This window comes from Myodes glareolus, chromosome 1 (assembly GCF_982192425.1).
Source record: "Myodes glareolus chromosome 1, mMyoGla1.1, whole genome shotgun sequence".
NCBI lineage: Eukaryota > Metazoa > Chordata > Mammalia > Rodentia > Cricetidae > Myodes > Myodes glareolus.
In genome coordinates, this window is record NC_142026.1 from 128,417,433 (window position 1) to 128,437,683 (window position 20,251).

Genomic DNA, 20,251 nt, shown 5'->3' on the forward strand with positions numbered 1-20,251 from the left:
CAGCTGAAAAAGGTACCAAGCCATATGGCTACCATAGATAACAATAATGGGTTAATATAAGTTACAAGGGTTAACAAGATGCCTGAGCTAATGGGCCAATCAGTTTATAACCTAATGTAGACTCCGTGTTATTTTCTTTGGGAATTGCCGGTTGTGGGGTACCGGGTGGGACAGAAACCCCAACAAGCCGGCCCTCATGTTACATAGGGTTATTGTAAAAAGTTCTAGAATAGTGTGTATTCTTTGCAATGGGTTTATTGAATTAGGAGAGCGAGAGAGAGCGAGAGAGAGCGAGAGAGAGAGAGAGAGAGAGAGATTCAATAATGGAAGAGTTTGTGGTAATTCAGTTGAACATTATGGATGCTGGAGCAGAGGGAGAATGGCTTTGAGACTCATCAATGAGAATGGAATGAACTTAAGGGCTTTTGTGTGTCCCATACTGGCAACTGGCAGTGGTTTTCCTCCTTCTCTTCCTTTTCCTCCTTTCATTTTTATTTTAGTCCATGAGATAATAAGACAGCTAGGCACTGTAGTAGCAAGACTGGCCCACGACACTGTCCACAGGTCAGATATCTTGGCACATTGTGTACTAAGTTATGAGTGAGCTTCTCTTTGCTTTCTGGCACTGAACGTTGAAACTATCCTTTATTCTGAAAAGACTAAAAGCCACCAAAAGGCAATTTCATTCATTATTATAATAGTATCAGTAGCAGAATCCAATCATATGTAGTTGGCTCTCTAAAATTAATATAAAATTGCTTCGTGGGCTAGCTGGGTGGTACCTAATGGCTTCAATTGTCCTCATGGGAGGACAGATGGATGGGGCCTTAATTCTGCCAGTGTGAATAGAGTGAAAAAAAATGAAGCGAAGATAGTTTAATACTTACAGTTAAAGTTGAGGGATTAAAAAAAAGCTACAGGAGGGCTTGATAAAAAAAAAAACAACCCTCCTGGAATATCAGCTTCTACCTGTGTTCCAGTCTGTGCTGTCACAGCCTCCTCTTGGGCACTGTAGTCTTCATAGATAAGCAGCAGGGATAGTCTATTTTAGCTATGCTTGCCCCTTTAAAAAAAACTCAGTAGGGGATGGAGGATGCGGTGAAAACAAGGTCCTCTAAATCAATGGGATCGAAGTTCATATGAACTCCCTGAGATAGAAGCAGCATGCACCGGGCATACACAGGTCTGCACCAGGCTTTTTGGATCTATATCATGACTTCTGGCTTAGTGGTGTTTTTTATGGGATTCCTGAGTGTGTGAACTAGTGGGTCTTCGATTCTCGTGCCTTCTCTCGCACTCCTTTCCTTCTGCTTGTCTTGTGCAACTCCAGTGTGTTATTATGTTTAATTTTGCTGTGTTTTATTTTTATCCCTTAGAAGCCTGTTTGTTTTCCAGGGGGAGACAGAGAGAGAGCGGATCCAGGCAGGAGAGCAGCTGAAGGGGAGTGCGAAGAGTAGAGGGAAGAGAACTGTAATCAGGATATAGTACGTGAGAAATATGTACTTTCAATAAAAGGAAAAAAACTTACACAGAGGACGTGATTTCTGATGATGAAAGTAATGTGCAGTCCTTGCGAAGGACCTGGAAAATATGGGAAGAGGAAAAGAACCACAGTATTTCTTGCCAGCATCTTAAAACTTATATTTAATTATGCAAATGATATAAAGCTAAGCCGTTACACTGTTACACCGTGTTCAACACTGGTTCCCCTGCTGGAGGTCATTATTGCCATCAGGCATGTGAGTTCTGGTGCTTTGCTCCCCTTGATTTGTCTCAGATGTACTTAGAGGAATACACATAGTGGTATTTTCCCTTTTCTTTTGGTTTATGAACACCGCATCAGATTGTAGCTCTATACGTTGCTGGGTTTGCTCAGTGATGTCTCTTGGAAACAATATAATCCTCCGACATAGCTCTGGCTCCTATTTGCTGTGTTGTGAGGTTCTGCAGCTCAGGAGACCTTTGCTTGATAACTGTCACGTGAACAGGCATCACGTGAACAGGAGTCACGTGAACAGGCGTCACGTGAACAGGAGTCACGTGAACAGGAGTTTGCATTGTTCTAATAGCCTCTTCCCTTTTGCTGTTATTAGAAATCACAGAATAGTAATAATTATCTTTGTGCATGCTTCTGCATACACACGTAAATGGTTTTCAAGGGGAAATAGCTGGAAAGTTGAGCTGTGGGTGTTTGTTTGCTTTGGTAGTGCAAGAGATTGACACCAAGGCTTTGCACAAGTTTGGTAAGCTCAACACATGGAGCACTTTGCACCCAGAGCCCCGTTTTAACCAGAATACATCCTTGTCCAGCCATGAACACTTGAAGGTGTTAATCCTTTTGATACAGATCTGCTTTAGACCAGGACCTGCTAAGATGAAGGGCTATTTCTGAACTGTTTCATAGGACTCTTAATATTATATTCAGTGGGCACATTGCATTTTTATTAGGAGATATAAAACTGTGAGATAATTACATCACTTCCTAAGTGAAGTGTGCTTTGGTGTTGAAAGAGATCATAGCCATTGGAGAACTTATTTTTCTAATAAAACTTTTATTAAATGGTGGGCCATGTACACTAAAGTTGAAACCTCCTGAGTACAGTTCAGGTGCTCATGGCCTCACGTGGGAAGTGGTGGCGAGGGTCAGTGGGCCCTTCTGAATCCCGAATGAGGCTGGCAGGATATGACCCCGGCACTAAGAGCTTCCATTCAACTCTTCTGCTCTCTGCCCAGGAGAATTTAACCACCTTGACTGTGTTGTGACTGCAAACACTGGCTGTCACTAAGGGTTCTGGAGCTTTTGTTTGGCATCTTGTGGATTACCACACACAGGCCATGGCAACGTTTGTTGTTCAGTTCAGGGCTGCTTGGTGGCGTGTGCGCATGCATGGATGTGTCAAGTGCGGGTGGTTGGCTGTTGAGTAGTCTCTGGCAGCCATTAGTGGTTTTCCTCACATGTCTTCTGAGGTGCTGGGATATTCCATGCAATTCCCCTTTCCAAGATCTCTTCCATGATCCTTCAAAAATGAGTGGTTTTCTTACATGTCTTCCACGCAGACCACAGGGCCTGGAGAATTCACAGAGGTGGGTATAGACATATGTCTGTTTTAGCCCTGTCATTTTTTCTCATGACTGTGGTAAAATGTCTAAGGACAGCAATGGAAGGAAGCGTGTACTCTGGCTTAGAGTTTGAGGGTGCAGCCCATCATGGCCAGGATGGCATAGTGGCAAGTGTCACCATTACTCTGCACCCTCAGTCAGGAAGCCTAGAGTGACGCTTGCTCATTTTTATTAAGCTTGTGACCCCAACTTGTGGGATGGTACCATTTACCAGCCCACACCAGCTCTCATCTAGGTTCCAGTCTGTGCTCCCTACAGTCCTTCCTTGGTCATTGTCTTCTGTCACAGTCTGTGCTCCCTACAGTCATTCCATGGTCATCGTCTTCTGTCGCAGTCTGTGCTCCCTACAGTCATTCCATGGTCATTGTGTTCTGTTCCAGTCCGTGTTCCCTACACCACACACACCACACATCCTGTTGAGGTAACATCATTAACCACAGCAATGTTCAAACTAAGGCACCATACATACATACATACATACATACATACATACATACATACACACATACATACATACATACATACATACATACATACATACATAGACACAAAGAACAGGTGGCAGATTGGAACCTGCCCCGCTGAATCTGCTGCTCAGCTGTGTTTACTTGGTTCACTTTTTTTTTTTTAAACTTTAAAGTCCCTTGTCAAGCTGCAAAAACTGGGACAGCTTTACTTTAAAAAGTCAAATACATGGTTTGTCTTGCAAAATTGGAATGAGGGACCGGAGAGATGGCTAAGTTGTTGCACTTCCAGAGGACCTGGGTTTGATTACCAGTACCCACAAGGCAGCTCACAACCACCTGTAGCTCCCAGCACCCTCTTCTGGCCTCTTCAGGCATTAGGCACACATGTGGGGCACAGGTATACATGCAGACAAAACAACCAGAAACATAAAATAAAGTGAAATCTAAAACAAATAAGCAAAAACAAAAAGAAAGATTTGGCCAGGAAGGGACCCATCAGCAGCTGTCAGTGAAGCCAAGAACTGTTGCCTTCGGGAAGGACCCTGACTTCTGAAGTCTCCACCATCTCACCCCTCACCTCATGCGTTCACTTAGGTCACTTTTGTGACCTGAGGGAGATTTTGATATTGAGATAAATGACAAAATGAACCATGAACAAGATGGCAACCTTTTACATGTGAGCTGTGCAATCCCTTGGGAAAGACATGAGATCAGAAAGCAGCCAATCATCTTCGTATTCAGAGAACAGTGAAGGTTGTTCCACAGGATATAGCAGCTGGAAAGAGCCTCCTTTAAGAACTCGTTGCTGGCTCTTTTTTTGTTTGTTTGTTTGTTTGTTTGTTTGGGGCAGATGTGAGCTATTGTTTAAGTAGAAGGTAACAAAAATATTATTTTATTTTTTTGTGCATGTGTGTGAATGATGTGTGTGTTCATTCACGGTCAGGGCCCGTTAGCATGGTTCTCCTATGGAGGTCAGAGGAAAGCCTCGAATGCTGGTCCTCACCTTCCACCTTGTTTGAGACAGGATCTCTTTGTAGTTCAGTGCTGTGTACTCCAGGCAGGGGCTGGCCTGTGAGCTACAGGGATTCCTCTGTCTCTGCCCTGCATTTCCCTGTAGAATTGCTGGCACAGATAAACTCCTGGCTTTTATATGGGTCCTAGGGATTTGAACTCAAGTCCTCACATTTGCATGGCAAGTGCTTTATCCACTGAGCCATCTTCCTATGAGCCATCTTCCTAGCTAGGAAAATACTTTAAACTAGCAAACACCAATTCTTTCTTTCTTGCTTAGTTTCTTCTTCTCCTTCTCCTTGTCTTCCTCCTCCTCTTCCTCCTCCTTCTTCTTGTGCCTCGTCTTCACTTTTTTCTTCATCCTCTTTCTTTTTCCTTCTCTTTTTCTTCTTCTTGTTCTGTTGTTTTGTGCTTTGTGAGACAGGAACTCATGTAGCCCAGGCTGGGCCTTGAAGTTGCTAAGTGGTCAATGTTAATTTTTAAGTCCTGATCCTATTGCCTCCAACCCCCAAGTGCTACCATGCCTGTTTTCTTAAACCTTCCTCTCTATTCCCCTTCCTTCCTTCTTCCTTCCTTCTTTCTTCCTCCTTCCTTCCTTCCTTCCTTCCTTCCTTCCTTCCTTCCTTCCTTCCTTCCTCCTTCCCTTCCTCCTTCCCTCCCACTCTCCCACCCTTCTTCCTTTCTTTCATTGGAGATCTAACTCAAAGCATCACTCATCTACTACTGAGCAGCCATGTTATTTTTCTCATACAATGATATAAGATTCATTTTTCTTGTAAGATATAGGGTTTTTCTATGTTGTACGGGTTGGCCTCTTCACACTTTCAATCCTCCTGCCTCAGCTTCTTGAGTGCTATGGTTATAGGTGTTGGCCACGGCATCCAAATGCTTCATCTCTCTACCATGGTCTCAGGCGTGTGTGCATCATTATTTCTTGGGCGGCCTCTTTCTTTTCAACTTTAAGAACAAGACACAGCACATTCTTGGCAGCATTTTCTATGCATTTGAAATACAAAGAAAACTTCCCTCTGAGCTGTCTTTGTGCAACCTCAGAGGACAGACTGTTTAACACTCCTTTTAATGCTTTGTCTTTTGGGGAACCTCTACCAGGAAACTGCCAATCAACCCATGGAATTTCCAGTCACCCGGGAACAGCTGAACCACTACCGGACTATGGCTGAAAACGTTCAAAGTGAACTTGCAGCAACTTTGGTCAAGTTTGAATGTGCTCAGTCTGAGGTGAGACACTGTACACATCTCATCACCCAGAAGGGCATCCTTTCAGCCTTTTACAGAGTGCAATGGGTGGCTGGGGATCAGAAACAGGATGGTAAGCAAGGGATTTCACCTATGGACAAAGTTTAGACTTACTTTCTCATGTGCTTAGCGCCTCCGACTCCATGCTGGCTTTTAGATTTCGGTGAAGTCTGCATAACCTGGGGACACCTGAGGATGATGGGTTAAAGTTGCTTGGGCCTTGGGGGACTTGACGTCTCCTTCAGAATATCTTCCTTTTATGTGGATTGCTTGTACTTCACAGCTCTTAGAGGGATTTCTGAATTCTCTTCATGTGAGAGAGCTCTGATCGTCTGGGAAAATTCCAAGAACGACTAGTGTAGCAGAGTTTCAGAACCACTTGGGACTCATTCTGCTCCGGGGGCAGTGGCTGCGGGGTGGGGGGGGAGATGGTCTAGCCTGTGAGGTAACTAACAGGGTCACTGAGGGCGCCCGGGACCAGAGGAGAGATGAACTTGTACCATGTGTGTGACGCTGCATTCACGCACACTCTAAGTTCCAAAGAAGCACATGTGTGTGAAAATGGTCCCACACAAGAGACCAGACGGTCTCCGTCAGTAGGATGCAAACACCTTCCAGCATTTTGATGCTTCAGAACCCACAGAGGTCCAAAAGTTCCCTTCGCGTAATTTCTCTTTGTTGCTATATTTCCCCCAGGAATCTGAATATTATTATTTTTTATTGATATTTATTGAGCTCTTCATTTTTCTCTGCTCCCCTCCCTGCTTCTCTCCTCCCCCTTCAATCCTCCCCTAAGGCTCCCATGCTCCCAATTTACTCAGGAGATCTTGTCTTTTTCTACTTTCTACTTGTAGATTATATCTATGTAAGTCTCTCTATTATTATTATTATTATTTTTACCACCTACAATCGTGATCTAAAAGGCAAACGGGAGAAGTGCAGTGGTATCCCGGACATCTGAATTTACTTGAGAAATAGCTGTGGCCATGAAATCACAGGGTGACTTGGAGGTTCCCCGAATCATTGTAAATCAGCACTACAGGCAGCAATGCTGGCAGAGTAAACGGGATCCCACTATGAAATACTTTATTGCTTTCCGTAATATCCACCACAAATGTTTCCTGAGTAGCCTGAAATCGACTTAAGACATTGCTCAGTTTTTTTTTTGTTCTGTGTGCTGAGTATTCAAAGTCTCTCACACTCTATACCATTACTCTTCCATGAGGCTATCACACCAGCCTTCGACTGATTTTTGAAAAAGATAAGACCATGACTATTAGTCAGGAATTTATTCACTCATAATTTCCAATTTGGTAATGCAGATCCAAATTCAAGAAAGAGAAAATGAAATTGGACTGGTCATGAATAAAGGATGAAAGTTTCAATTACCATTTTGGCTCATTTGGTAGGCGCTCCAGTGGCACATTGTTAAGCCCCTTTGGCCTCTTCCCCCACTTTCTCTTTACGTTTAGCTTCGAGAGCTCCGCTCCAAGATGCTTTCCAAAGAAGTTTGCTGTCAAGAGCTGAAGGCTGAAGTGGAGAACTACAAAGAACACAGTGCCAGAAAATCCTCTCTCCTCGTCTCCCTGAGAGGCAGGGTGCAGGAGCTCCAAGAGGAGTCGGCAGCACTCTCCACCTCTAGAATCAGAACCGAGATGACCGCACACGCCGCGATGAAGGAGAACCAGGAACTCATGAAGAAAGTCCTAGAGCTGGATGAAAAATTACAGTAAGAAAGTTCGAAATGATTCCCCGTTTGCTAGTGACCATCCTGGCTTCAGATCTTAGCCTAGGTCTTGAGTGGACTTTGAATGTTATGCATTATTTTTTCCTTGAAACTCAAACTGGAAAAAAAAAAATTCAGACCTCAAGTATCTTTGTAGTCTTGGAAACTTTGCTCGAGTTCATATATTGTCAAGTATTTCAGCAAACACAGCGTGTCTTATGCGTGTTTGAACCTGCTAATGAGAACTGCAAATGCTCATCACATGAATAGCTGTAAGATTTTCTTTAAATAGAGCTTAACTCTAGAGTGGCAGGGAAGCCCGCAGAAGCGTATTTAGTGGATAGCTAAAAAAATGCAATGAAACCGGACTGCTCTACACAGCCCTCATTCGATTTGATTGCATTTTATGCAAGGAACTCACACAACTCAGGTTTTTCACTCTTGGTTCAGCCAAGAGGTCACTATTAAAACAAAATCGGGAACTGCTTGCTCCTAAAATATGTTTTAAAATTCTATGAATGATTTTATTTTATTTTTTAAAGACAAGAGTCTCTTCATGCAATCCTGGCTATTCTGGAATGGTAGACCAGGCTAGTCTCAAACTCAATCTGCTTACCTTTACTTCCCAAATGTTGGGATTATGTTCATATGTTTTAGAGACTTGGTGTTGCTATGTAGTCTTGAACTTAAGATTGTTCTGCCTCTGCCTCCTGAATGTTAGGATTACACTCATGTCATACCATGACCAGTTTTAAATATCATTATTAATGAAGTAGTTGATACTATTTTTATGTATTCCATCTTAAAAAGTGAACCAGTGCCTCTAGCCCCTGTCTTTTTCCACCTATAACAAAACTGCTTTTTTGTTCATCTTAAAAAATGAACCAGTGCCTCTAGCCCCTGTCCTCTTCCACCTATAACAAAACTTCTGTTTTGTTTTGTTAAAAAAGTTTGATTTCAAGACAGGTTCTCCCTGTGTAGCCTGGGTGTTGAATTCACAATCCTCCTTCCTTTTCTTCCCGAGAGCTTAGATTACAGGAGTTCTTTAAGGATTTTTTTGTGAACCCAGGTCTCCAGTTTAGCTCTTTTCTCTGCTCCATTGGAATTCCTTGGTATGGTCACCAGTGATGGCTCAGGGCTGGCTGGCCACTGCAGCATCAGTTACGGCTGACCTGTGAGCCATTTTTTTCTCTTGACTTCCAGAACATTGCCTACAACTAGTTTGTCTTTCTTTTCTCTTTTTGTGTTTTTCCTCTTCCTCTTGGCTTCCAAATATTGGGATGCCTTTCTTCTTATCTCCATGTTATTTAGTCTCCTGTGTTTTAAGTATGATCTAGGTGCAGGTGATATCGCAGCAACTCTGTATTCAGCTTGACTCTCCTCTCACAAAACAAGGCACACAAACCTGGGCATCTTCACGCAGATGTCCAACAGGCATTGCAACTTTGTGCCTGAAGCTGATATCCTGAGGTTCCCACCATACCTTTCTGTACTTATTTGATTTGATGATAATTTCATTCTTCTAGCCGTTGGGTAAAATATCTTGGTATTTACCATGGTTCTCTTTTTCTTTCACATTCTTCTCTGTTTAACAAATGTATTCACTGCTACCTTAAAATATAGCTAAATATTAACTCTTTCGCATTTGTTACCCCAATATCACCTCTCACCTGGACTTATTGTCGTAAGTATATACTATTTCAGAACCCTAGTCCTGGTACCAGTTCATTCTTGAAGTGATTTGGGGTGTCATTATAGTATAATAGATCAAGTGACTTAGGCAGCAGAAATTTATTACTCATAGTTCTGGAGACTGGGAAGTTCAAGATTGAGGTGCTGGTTGATTCATTTCCTGGTAAGGGCTCTCTTCCTGTTTGAAGATGAATGTCTTTTTTCTCCCATGATTGAAAGAGAAGGAGAGATAGCCGCTTTCATTTCCTCCCCAAATATACTAATCTTATTCATAGGGGTTCAGATTTAGGACTTAATAATTATCTTCCAGAACTCTCAAGTGTACATACTATCTCAACGGAAGCTAAGTCATTCAACATATGCAGCATAGAAACATCCAGTTCAAAAATGATTTTCTTTCTTTTTTCAAAGTGCATCTCCAACCAGAATGATCCTGTTAAAGTACAAATTAGATCATGTCAGTCCACAGCTAAGAGTTTGCCAGCGACTTTTCTTCTTTCTTAGGGTAAAGACCTAGTGTTTTGGCAACCAAAACGGCTCACACTAACCTGGTGATGTTACCCTTCTCTCCCTTATTCTGTTCCTGACCTCTGGCTTCTTAGCTGATTCTTGAACTGGACAGACACGATCCTACCTCGGGCCCTTTGCACCTGCTCATCCCTTTGTCTTCAAGGTTCTTCCCTAGATAGCGTGGCTATGTCTAATCTAGGCACTCACTCAGAAGGACCTGTGCATTGAGTCCTTTCATAAGGGCTGTGTCTAAAAATTTCTTATTCCGTTTTCTGTTTGATCCTTTCCCTCCAGTCTTTATATAATAATGCTCTATATTTTACATGGATTAATATTTTTATCAGTCTTTCCAACTTGAACATAAGCTTCATGAGGCAAGGATTTTTATTTATTTTGCTTACTGTTGCATCTTTTGCACCCTTGATAGGATTTAGTGCATAGGTATATTTATTAATTATCTACTAGATAAACATGTAAAATAAATGTCATACTTATTGTAAAATACCCTTCCAATACAAAAAAAATCCCAAGAAGAATTAAAATTACTTAAAATCTTTCTTTATAGAAAATTTTACTAACATTTTGAATAGACTTTCAGATGATTTTGCCCCAATTGCACTATGCAATATAGTACTTTTACCGACTAATACATTATTGATGTTTTAAAAAGTCATTTAGTTTATCACCCTAATGGCCTTTCATATTCCATTTTTAAAGCAACTTAATTGGGAGCTGGAGAGATGGCTCAGCAGTGAAGTACACTTCCAGCTCTTTCAGGGGAGCAGGTTTGGCAGCTCACAACAATCTGCTTATACCTCTGGTTCCAGAAGATCCTGCGCCCTCTTCAGGTCTTGATGGCTACCAGGCAGACTCACATGTTGTACACATACATGCAAGTAGGCAAACACTCAGGCATGTAAAATATAAATAAGTCTTAAAAAGCTTAATTTACTCAAAACCAGTTCCCTGGTTCTTTCCTATAAATACTTAGTTTCATTAAAAAGTTTACCATTAAACCATCTGAACAGTGTAGTGGCATTTTAACTGTATTTTATAAATAAAGACTGCCTGAAGATCTGAGAGCAAAACAGTCCCACTGGTTAGCCTTACAGACCAGATATGGTACTACACACTTTTAATCTCCGTAGCCATAAGGACACGCACCTTTATTCCCAGTAGTCACAATGATACACACTTTTTACCTCGGTAGCCATAATGACACACATCTTTAATCCCAGTAGCCACACTAGTTGCTATAGAAACTGGGTGGAGTATGCCTTTAAAGATGGTGGTGCATGCCTTTAATCCCAGCCCTAGAGAGGAATATAAGATGGGGGAAGACAGCTCTCAGATGCAGTCTCCTACTGAGATTCCAGGAGGCAGGATCGCCGTTTCGGACTGAGGTCAAGGTAAGAGCCAGTGGCTGGCTGTTTTGCTTTTTAGATCTTCAGGTTGAACCCCAATTTCTGACCCGGAGTTTTTTATTAATTGTGCTTCAGATCAGGACATCTGCAGATACTCACATTTTTACAGTTATGTGATTATTTCCTTAGGGTAGATTCTCGGAATTCTATTGGATCAGTTGGGAAGCAAATAGCTATGGACATAGTTTAGGGGCCTTTGCAGCGGAGCTGTGATGTTGAAATCTTGTGGATAATGTGTGGGGGTCACGTAAGCAGATCTATCAGCGTCATGGCAGGCACCGTGCTTTTCAAGCACGCAGAAACTACAGATAGAGCAACACTAGTCATTTATTAATGCACTTTCCTAAATGGAAATATGATATGCTTTTGAGTATGTGCAATTACATGCTTTGTTAATCTTTGAATAGAGTCAAAATTTTTGCAGTAAACACTTAACGTGGAAAAAAGAAAGCAATAATCATGATTATTGTCTAGAATACTGAAAAATGATACCAAATTACTGAGATGATTCTAATTTGCCTTAAGAGTATGTCTGTTTCTTGGTTATCTCTCTCTCTCTGAGCATTTAAAGCATTGGGAACGCATTGCTATTTCAATAAACCTTTCGGACACCAAGTATCTGACATTTCCTTGGCTTGTCAATTTCCATATATTGTTCATATGCTAAAGATTCTCTTTGTGTGGCTGTTAATATTGCTTTTTTTTTTTTGCTGGTGCTTGAATATTTTTTCTCCATAGGTAGAGTATCTCTTGGTTCAGATCCATGTATGTATGTATGTTTGTATGTATGTATACGTGTGTATCATCTATACTTGACCATGAACATTATAGATCACCCCATAATGCCTAAAAAGAAAATGAAACGCAGTCTTCTAGCATTCATACAGTGCCATTCTCCTCCCCTTGGAGACCCTAGCAGAGGTCTCAGGTTTGTAGTTTGTGGACTGTGACCACACACATGGCAGAGGGTCCATGTGTAAACTAACGCTTGCCTTCTTGTCTGCAGATGAGTTGCAAACAGGAGGCAAAGACTCTTCCTCTCCTCTTACTAGGTCCAGACACCAAGACGATTGTTATCTCTGCAGACTGTAGATTTGCTGAAGTTGCTTTGGCATTTCTCATTTCCTGGCAGGGCTTAGCTGCCCGTCAGTTGCACTGGGACACTTTGACGGATTGAAAGTGGTGGTTATTCTCCATGGAGAGCTTTAGTTCTGACTTGGTTTGATGAATGTTATCTGCTATAATGTTAAACTTTGATTTATTTGTTATTTTCCTGATAGAAAGTGTTTAAAGGAAAATGAGGAGTCTAAGAAACAAAGCTCAGAGACTCTCCAGCGACATGAGGAATTTCGGACTGAACTTTGTGACTGCTTGAGTCTAGACAAGAAGCGTGACGAAGTATCCGATGAAGATTTAATCTTAAAGGTATTTGCATGCAGGTTAAAGGCACTATACACACAGGGCCATGTAAGTGGAGTTTCCTGTGCCTCAGTCACTCTCAAGGCTTAATATTAATTTCAAATGATGGTCAATAGCTTAGGCTTATTACTAACTCTTACATTTTAAGTTAACCCATATTCCTTATTTATGCCCTGCCATGTGGTGCAAGAGCAGTCCACACTCTTAAACACTGAGCCAACTCTCTAGCCCTGTATGATATTTTCAATAGAAATTTTCTTAGGATCTGTAGGCCTCACTAAATCCAAAACAAGGAGGTCCTATGTTTGAAAACAGTACCTCAGCTGGAGCTGTTGGACAGGAAATCTTATACCAACTAAGTATTTCTATGAGAAGCAGAAGAAAAGCCATACTATCAAAGTCATTCTTTTACTTTCCCATGCCTGCATAAACACATGGTAAAAATAAGGGGCAATTTTTAAAAAAAGATTTTAGCTTTAATTATGTGTATGTGTGTATACGGTCAACTTTGTCTATCTGGGAGGAAACCTCAGGTCAAAGGAGGAAACTACTTCAGACGTCAAGAGGTGGATAGGGATAATAAGGGCTGCATTCCAGGCACTAGAAAGGGTTTGGTCAGCAAGAGACATAACAACAACAAAATTACAAGAATATGAGGCAGTCTTGAGCTGTGTTCTTTACAACTCCAAAACCTGGACAATGAAACGCTCCTCAGAACAGCGGCTGAATGTGTTTGAGATGGTATGTTTCAGGAGGATTCTAGGCGTCACATGAAGAGATAGACTGTCCAACAATGACATTAAGAAACACCTCCACCTATAGAAGGAAGTAAACTACAGGATGTGACAACAGTGCCAAAGATACTTTGGCCATGTTGAGAATGAATGAAGGCAGATACTCGAAGACAGCACCGCTTAGAGGAGTGTACAGGATAAGGCGAAGAGGAAGGCCCAAAAAACGCTGGATAGACAGCCCAAAGGAAGACTGTAGAACCTTGGATATGACACAAGCATCTAGGACTGACCAGGATAGAAACAACTGGAGAACCGCCATTAATGGACTGTCCATGCGTGCTTCAGTATTGCCAGGGCATAAATGATGATGATGATGATGATGATGTGTGTATGCACCTGTGTGGAGGTGTGTACACATGCCCATGGAGACCACAAGAAGGCTTTAGGTGCCCTGCAGCTGGAGTTGTAGGTTGTTGTGTGTGGTGTGCACATGCCCATGGAGACCACAACAAGGCTTCAGGTGCCCTGCAGCTGGAGTTGTAGGTTGCTGTGAACTGCTTGTTTTGGGTTCTGGGAACTGAACTTGGGGCCTCTGGAAGACTAGTATATATTTTTAGCTACTGATCCATTTCTCCAATATCTCCCATGTTTAGACAGGGTCTCACTATGTCACTCTGGTTGGCTTGGAGCTCTCTGTGTAAGCAAGACAGCCTTGAACTCAAAGAGATCTACCCTCCTCTGCCTCCTGTGTTCTGGGATTTAAGACACGTGTCACGGCGCCCAGCCAGGAAGCATTCTTAATAACTTCTTTGATATTCACACACTCATTTCACCAATGTTTAATGAACCAGCATTACGTGCTGGCCACTGTTCTGCCAGTGAGCGGCACGAGACTAATTCTACACCCACGAGGAAACACCCAGCTTTCATTGTTATGGGATTGTCAGAGGTGTGGGAAGCTGGCTTAGGTGGACAGGGGCATTACCCCAGAGGCAGGAACGTAGTGGATGCTGGGAAGTGAGCACGGGAATATGAGGAAGTCTTTAAGAGCGAGGAACAGAATTGTGAAATGGTACCCAGCCCAGGGTCTGAGAGATGCGCCCCTTCCATAGGTGGTCAAAACACGAACACTGACCATGCCATCTGGGGGTTCAAGTCCTCTCACAGGCAGTGTCATGCCCTACAGAATGGGTTTATCTATCACCTAGCGAGGCTTACAAATGCTTTCAGTGAATAGTTTTCAATATACAGGCTGGAAAGCAAAAACCCCGTGAATGCTAACCCCCATGGCAACCATTATTAGCATGCTCCATAGGATGCTTATGATTACTTAGAATAATATTCCTAAACACAACTGCTCTGTTTTCTCTGCAATGCACCCTCACACCATGCCAGCACCTCACACACAATAGGTGAAAATGGATGTGGGCTGAGGACAGCTTTCTGGGCCAGTGACCTTTGCCATCCTTTTAGGCTGTCCTCTCCCCTCCAGCACCCCTCATTCGGTACCCCCTCCTGTCATCCTTGCCTGTGGCCACCTTTGAGCAATTTTAACTTGACCACCAGGTCTGCGAATCGTGGCCTTTGGAAGCTGCCTTTGAAATGTGACTGTTTGTACCTGTTGTTTTTATTGTTTATTGTTGTAACTTATTTAGGTTATAGATTGTGAGTCCTTGGGGAACACGGCTGGGATGGTCTGTCGTTGCCTACTAACAGTACAGCTGTAGTTTCTTTCTCTTCAGTTTAGAGAGCTCAGCAAGGAGAACACATTCCTGAAAGGACAAATCACGACTCTTGAAGAGACTATAAATGTCCATGAGATGGAGGCAAAAGCTAACAGAGAGACGATCATGAGGCTGGCGGCGGATGTCAGCAGGGAGCAGAAAAGAGCTGCCTCCTGGGTTGCGGAGAAAGACAAGCTGAATCAGGTACAGGGAGCTGGAGGTGCCTCTGTGCTGTGCTCACAGAGCAGAAATGGGGGAGCAGACGTCCCCGAGTGCCCTGAAATTATGGGCTGCTCTTTCGAAGGGCTGCTCTCAGCAGGAGGGGTGGGGGTGGTGTGGGGTGAGTGATCCAAGTAGGACTTTTGATATTTGATAGATATTTTTTATACATACTAGCTATGCATTTCTAGTTGCAAAAAAGAAATACAAAATGCTTTAAGGGATTTGTAGGCAGGATGACTTACTTTGATTAGATAATAATGATGATTTTCATATTCAAGTCTTAGATTTTGAACAAATAGGTAATAGGTTTAAAAGATGCAAAATTTTAATTGTACAAAAGATATTAAATGACAGCCCCTCACTCTCCTCCCTCTCCTTAGACTCCCAGTTCTCCAGGGAAGCCGCTTATGTGCCTTTTTTTTTTTTTTTGGTTTTTTGAGACAGGGTTTCTCTGTAGCTTTGGTACCTGTCCTGGAACTAGCTCTTTTTTATTTAATTGTGTGTGTGTCTGCCTATGTACAGGTGGAGGTCAGAGGTTGTTTACGGGGTTAGCAAGAGTTCACCAACTGGCCAAGTTGGTTGGTCAGAAGGCCCTCAGAGCCCTGTCTTCACCTTTGGGATTATAGTGGTGTGTTCTCTCTCTGTTTCCCTCCTCCTTCTTCTCCCTCTTTCTCTCTTGTCCCCTCCTACCCCCTCCACACTTGGCTTTTTGCATAGATGCTGGGGATCCAAATGTGAATTCTCTTGTTTATGCAGAAAAAAATCTGAGCAATTCTAGCCTTTTTTTTTTTTTTTAAAAAAGCCACATTTAAAAAATATATCCCACTGGAACTATTCATATTTATATATACATGAATAAGCCTTCTATGTGTCATATAGGTATATTCACTTTTAAATAAAAGGACCATCCTCTACACACTGGTCTCAGCAAAGCCATTATGAAGAAGTGCATCAGTTGTGTTTCTGTTGCTGAGATAGAATGCTCCAACAAAGGCAGTGTTGGGGAGAAAGGCTTCATTTTGGCTTACCGTTCCAGAGGAGACACGACCACGATGGTAGAGAAAGCAGGGCAGCAGGAGGGCGGGGTGCCTGATGGTCAGGAAGAAGACTGATCATAGTTCATCCACACACAGGAAGCCGAAAGAGAGGAAACAGGAAGTAGGGTCAGCTATGAAACCTCAAATCCCACCTCTAGTGACTTCCCCAGGAGGGCTCTACCTTCTGCAGGTTCCAGAACCTCCTGATAAACAGCACCACCAACTGGGGACCAAGTGTTCAAACACATGAACCTATGAGGGACATTTCTCATTTAAACCACAATAATCCCACATAATTTTTCATGTGTCCTCTGTCATATAGAACAAAATCCTAGAAGACTTGATGGATCCAAGTATATGGATGCAGTAATTCTGAGAGATACCAACCAAAGGGAATGGCTCTTAATTATATTTTTCTTTCTCTCTCTTTTTTTACACAATGAATAGCCTGATCTTTTCCAACTAGCCATAGCTTCTTTGAGCATGAGAATAAATACCATATGTTTGAGGCTGTATAATCTTTTAAATATGTTTAAAGTTGTATGATGAAGAAACTCACTATTGGATTAATAATAACCATTCACTTTCAAAAGCTAAAGTGAGTCAGTGCCCTCAGCTAGGAAAAGTGCTGTGGCCCTTGTCACAGACTGGGACTTTCTGATTAGGTAGTGATTAGTGTCCCAGAGAGGCTCCATGAGGAAGAAAGGCTCGGTGGTCTCCAGGCTAAGAATGACATGGACTTGGTGTATGAAGGAGGCCTCTTCCTTCCATCTTCCTTATCTGCAATGACGTCAGTGGGTCTGACAGGGGCCCACACTAACGATGGTGATTGCTAATTATTTCCAGTTCTCTTCATGAGCAAATCCTCTTACCATTGGCTTTCATCCGCCAGTGCTTCAGCACTTGGGCAAAGCAAAGACTGTCATTGTCATCAGCTTTTTGTCTTGAACAGTTTGTGCTGCTAGAAGAAACTTCCCCAGGCTTGACTTGGGATCCAGTGCAGTGAGAATATGTGAGTCTAGATGGGCAAGGCCTCAGGTTGGATTTCCAGGGCCACAAAAATAGAGGAAAATGAAACTTACAAAAAATCCAGAGTGTATGGCTTAAACAGCAGTAAGTTGGAAATGCAAGGTCAGGTGCTGGCATGGCTGAGGTCTGTTGAGGTCTTCTTCTATGTTTATAAATGGAGGATTTTTTTTTCTGTGCCTCATATGGCAGAGAAGAGGGAAGAGGAAGGGGGAAGGGAAGAAGGAGAAAAAGAGGGAGAAGAGGAGAAGGGAGGGAGAGAGAAGTATAGATAGATGGGTAGATAGATAAGATAGATAGATGATAGACAGATAGATAGACAGACAGACAGACAGACAGACAGATAGATAGATGGGTAGATAGATACCAGTCTAGCATTTGCTATGTGACTCCAGGTTGGCCTCAATTTCATAGCTATCCTTATGCCTTAGCTTTCCAAAGGCTGGGATTATAGGTATATGCCACTATATCTGGCTCTCATCTCTTTAGTGGGATGATATATTTTTTTCCCTTCTGCAGTTACCTGTGGGATGACAGTTATAACATCATTTCCTGATTTTTTTTTGTTTGTAGTACTAGGAATTGAACTGAGAGCCTCGTGTATATTAGACAACTGGTCTACCATGAAGCTCTATTCGTATCTTTATTTGTCAGGATGCTAACACCCATCAAATCTTGTCTTGATTAAAGGTCCCCTCAGAGGTGTCAAAGTGATAATTTATACACTTATAAGTCTTTCAGTATCGGCTACTAGCTCTCTCTTTCCCTCCCTCCCTGCCCCCCTCCTTCCCTCTCTCCCTCCCTCCCTCTCTCCCTCCCTCCCTCTCTTACACTCTTGTTTTTTTTTTTAAATGATTTGTAATCCAGAACAAAGCTATACATGCATGGATGTTCAGCTGCTATAATTTTATAAAAAAATCTTCTTTTTCATTCTTATACATTAATTTTTATTGTCTTGTTGTCTCACAGTCATTTTTTTTCTTGATATTCCAAATTCTATGAACTTCTGTGTCTGAAGCTCCTTTGAGATGGCCTTTGTGCTCCTGTACCATGACACTTGCTTAACATCTCCTTACTTTTAGGACAAAGGCACTATCCTAGGCTTATTTGAAATTTTCAGGTTGCCAGCCCAAGCCTCTCAATTCCCTAGAGAACCGAGGTTCTCCTTGTCAAGGAACAGTGCTTAGCAACTACTGTAGGACAATGGTCTTGTACCCTGTAAAGATTTGTCACTTGTATTGGTTTAATAAAATCCTGATTGGCCAGTAGCCAGGCAGGAAGTATAGGCAGGCAACCAGAATAGGAGAATTCTGGGAAGAGGAAAGGCTCAGTCTACAGTTGTCACCCAGACACAGAGGAAGCAAGATATGAATGCCTCCCTGATAAAAGGTACCATGCCATGTGGCTAACACAGACAAGAATTATGGGTTAATGTTAGATGTAAGAATTAATTAACAAGAAGCCTGACCTAATAGGCCAACCAGTTTATAATTAACGTAGGCCTCTGTGTGTTTCTTTGGGACTGAATGGCTGTGGGACCAGGTGGGACAGAAACCTCTGTCAACAAGAGACCATACTTTATCCTACAGTGGAGCAGATGCATGCTTACTTCCTATACATTTACCATATCACAGTGGGAGTGCTAATTGCTCACTGGGATTGTGTGGTTTGTTCAGGTACCTGTAATTATCCTGTGGCAAGGCTGGGACCAAACCCACATCACCACAGTGCCCTGCATCTCTCAGTCATGCCCTTTGCATGACAGCCACAGCATCACCCTGTATGTAAGTGTGTTGTCAGGGATTATTTAGTAGCAGAAGAACAATAATAAACAGCCATAACATCTAATTTTCTTAGTATTAATTTTCAAAAAGAGCCTCTGGACATTAACAGGAAATGAGTGAGGAAGCGTGTCATAATACTACCTGAAACAGGAAACAGAACCCGATTCTTATGTAAGTGTCTTTACTTGGGACTGACTCTGGAAACTTGTGCACTTTGGCTCCAGGTTCTCGCCAACCTCATAAAAATGGCAAAATAAAAATATGGGCAATAAAAACACGAGGCCTTTAATAAAGTGCTCATTCATAGAACTATTACTCTGATGATTTACTATCAAGAAATACTGTCCAGTGCCTTTCCTGACACATTAACGGCCTCAGAAAGTCTCCAGACTGCTTTCCAGAGCTCTGGTTTTGAGTTAGGAAACATTTTTATTAGGCAAGTCCAGATGTATGGAAGAGGCTGAAGTAGCCACACAGCTGGGGTGTCGTGTCTACAAAATTTGGCTTTGTTGTTTTGCTTAAAGACTATATTAAGAGCCAAGTGTGATGGTGCACATTTTCAATCTCCGCATGCAGGAGGCAGAGGCAGGAGGATATCTGTGAGTTAGTGACCAATCTGGTCTATATAGTAAGATCCTGTTTAAGGGGAAAAAAGATCCAAGTGATTTATCATATGTGGTAAATATATTATTTGAAAATCTTTAGCGGTTATTTTGTGTGTTTGGGTCCTGGGAACGGAAGTGAAGATATTATGCCTGTTAAGCACATGTACCCCTCAGCTGTACCACAGATGTTGCAGTGTGTTTTAAAATCTATCAAAGCTTGCTATTTTTATGCATGTTATCTTTTTAAAAATCCAACTTCATTAAAAGTAGCCACTTTACCCACACAAGCCATACACACTTTTCTTAGTACCTAGAAGTTAAATAAACGCCCTGCACTACAAATAGCCTCTTTCATATTTTCTCGAGTAGAATGAAGAAACTAGGGACTGGTACTGTGTTTGGACCCAGGCATGCCTAGGTTTGAAATGATGACCCTTCTGTATTATTTTTCTCATTATGCTACATTAAGTAGTGTGGAGAGCAGAGCCTGGCA

At 42.2% G+C, this 20,251-nt stretch overlaps 1 protein-coding gene across 2 annotated transcripts in view; it reads left to right on the forward strand.

Moving 5' to 3' along the window:
• The window catches only part of Ccdc170 (coiled-coil domain containing 170), an 82,377-nt gene that overhangs the window by 19,136 nt on the left and 42,990 nt on the right, over positions 1-20,251 (forward strand). For both annotated transcript variants that reach the window (XM_085688076.2, XM_085688081.2), the window contains exons 2-5: positions 5,709-5,837; positions 7,328-7,584; positions 12,488-12,632; positions 15,103-15,288. In XM_085688076.2, the coding sequence (XP_085544202.2) occupies positions 5,709-5,837; positions 7,328-7,584; positions 12,488-12,632; positions 15,103-15,288 (717 nt within the window). The remainder of the gene's footprint in view (positions 1-5,708; positions 5,838-7,327; positions 7,585-12,487; positions 12,633-15,102; positions 15,289-20,251) is intronic.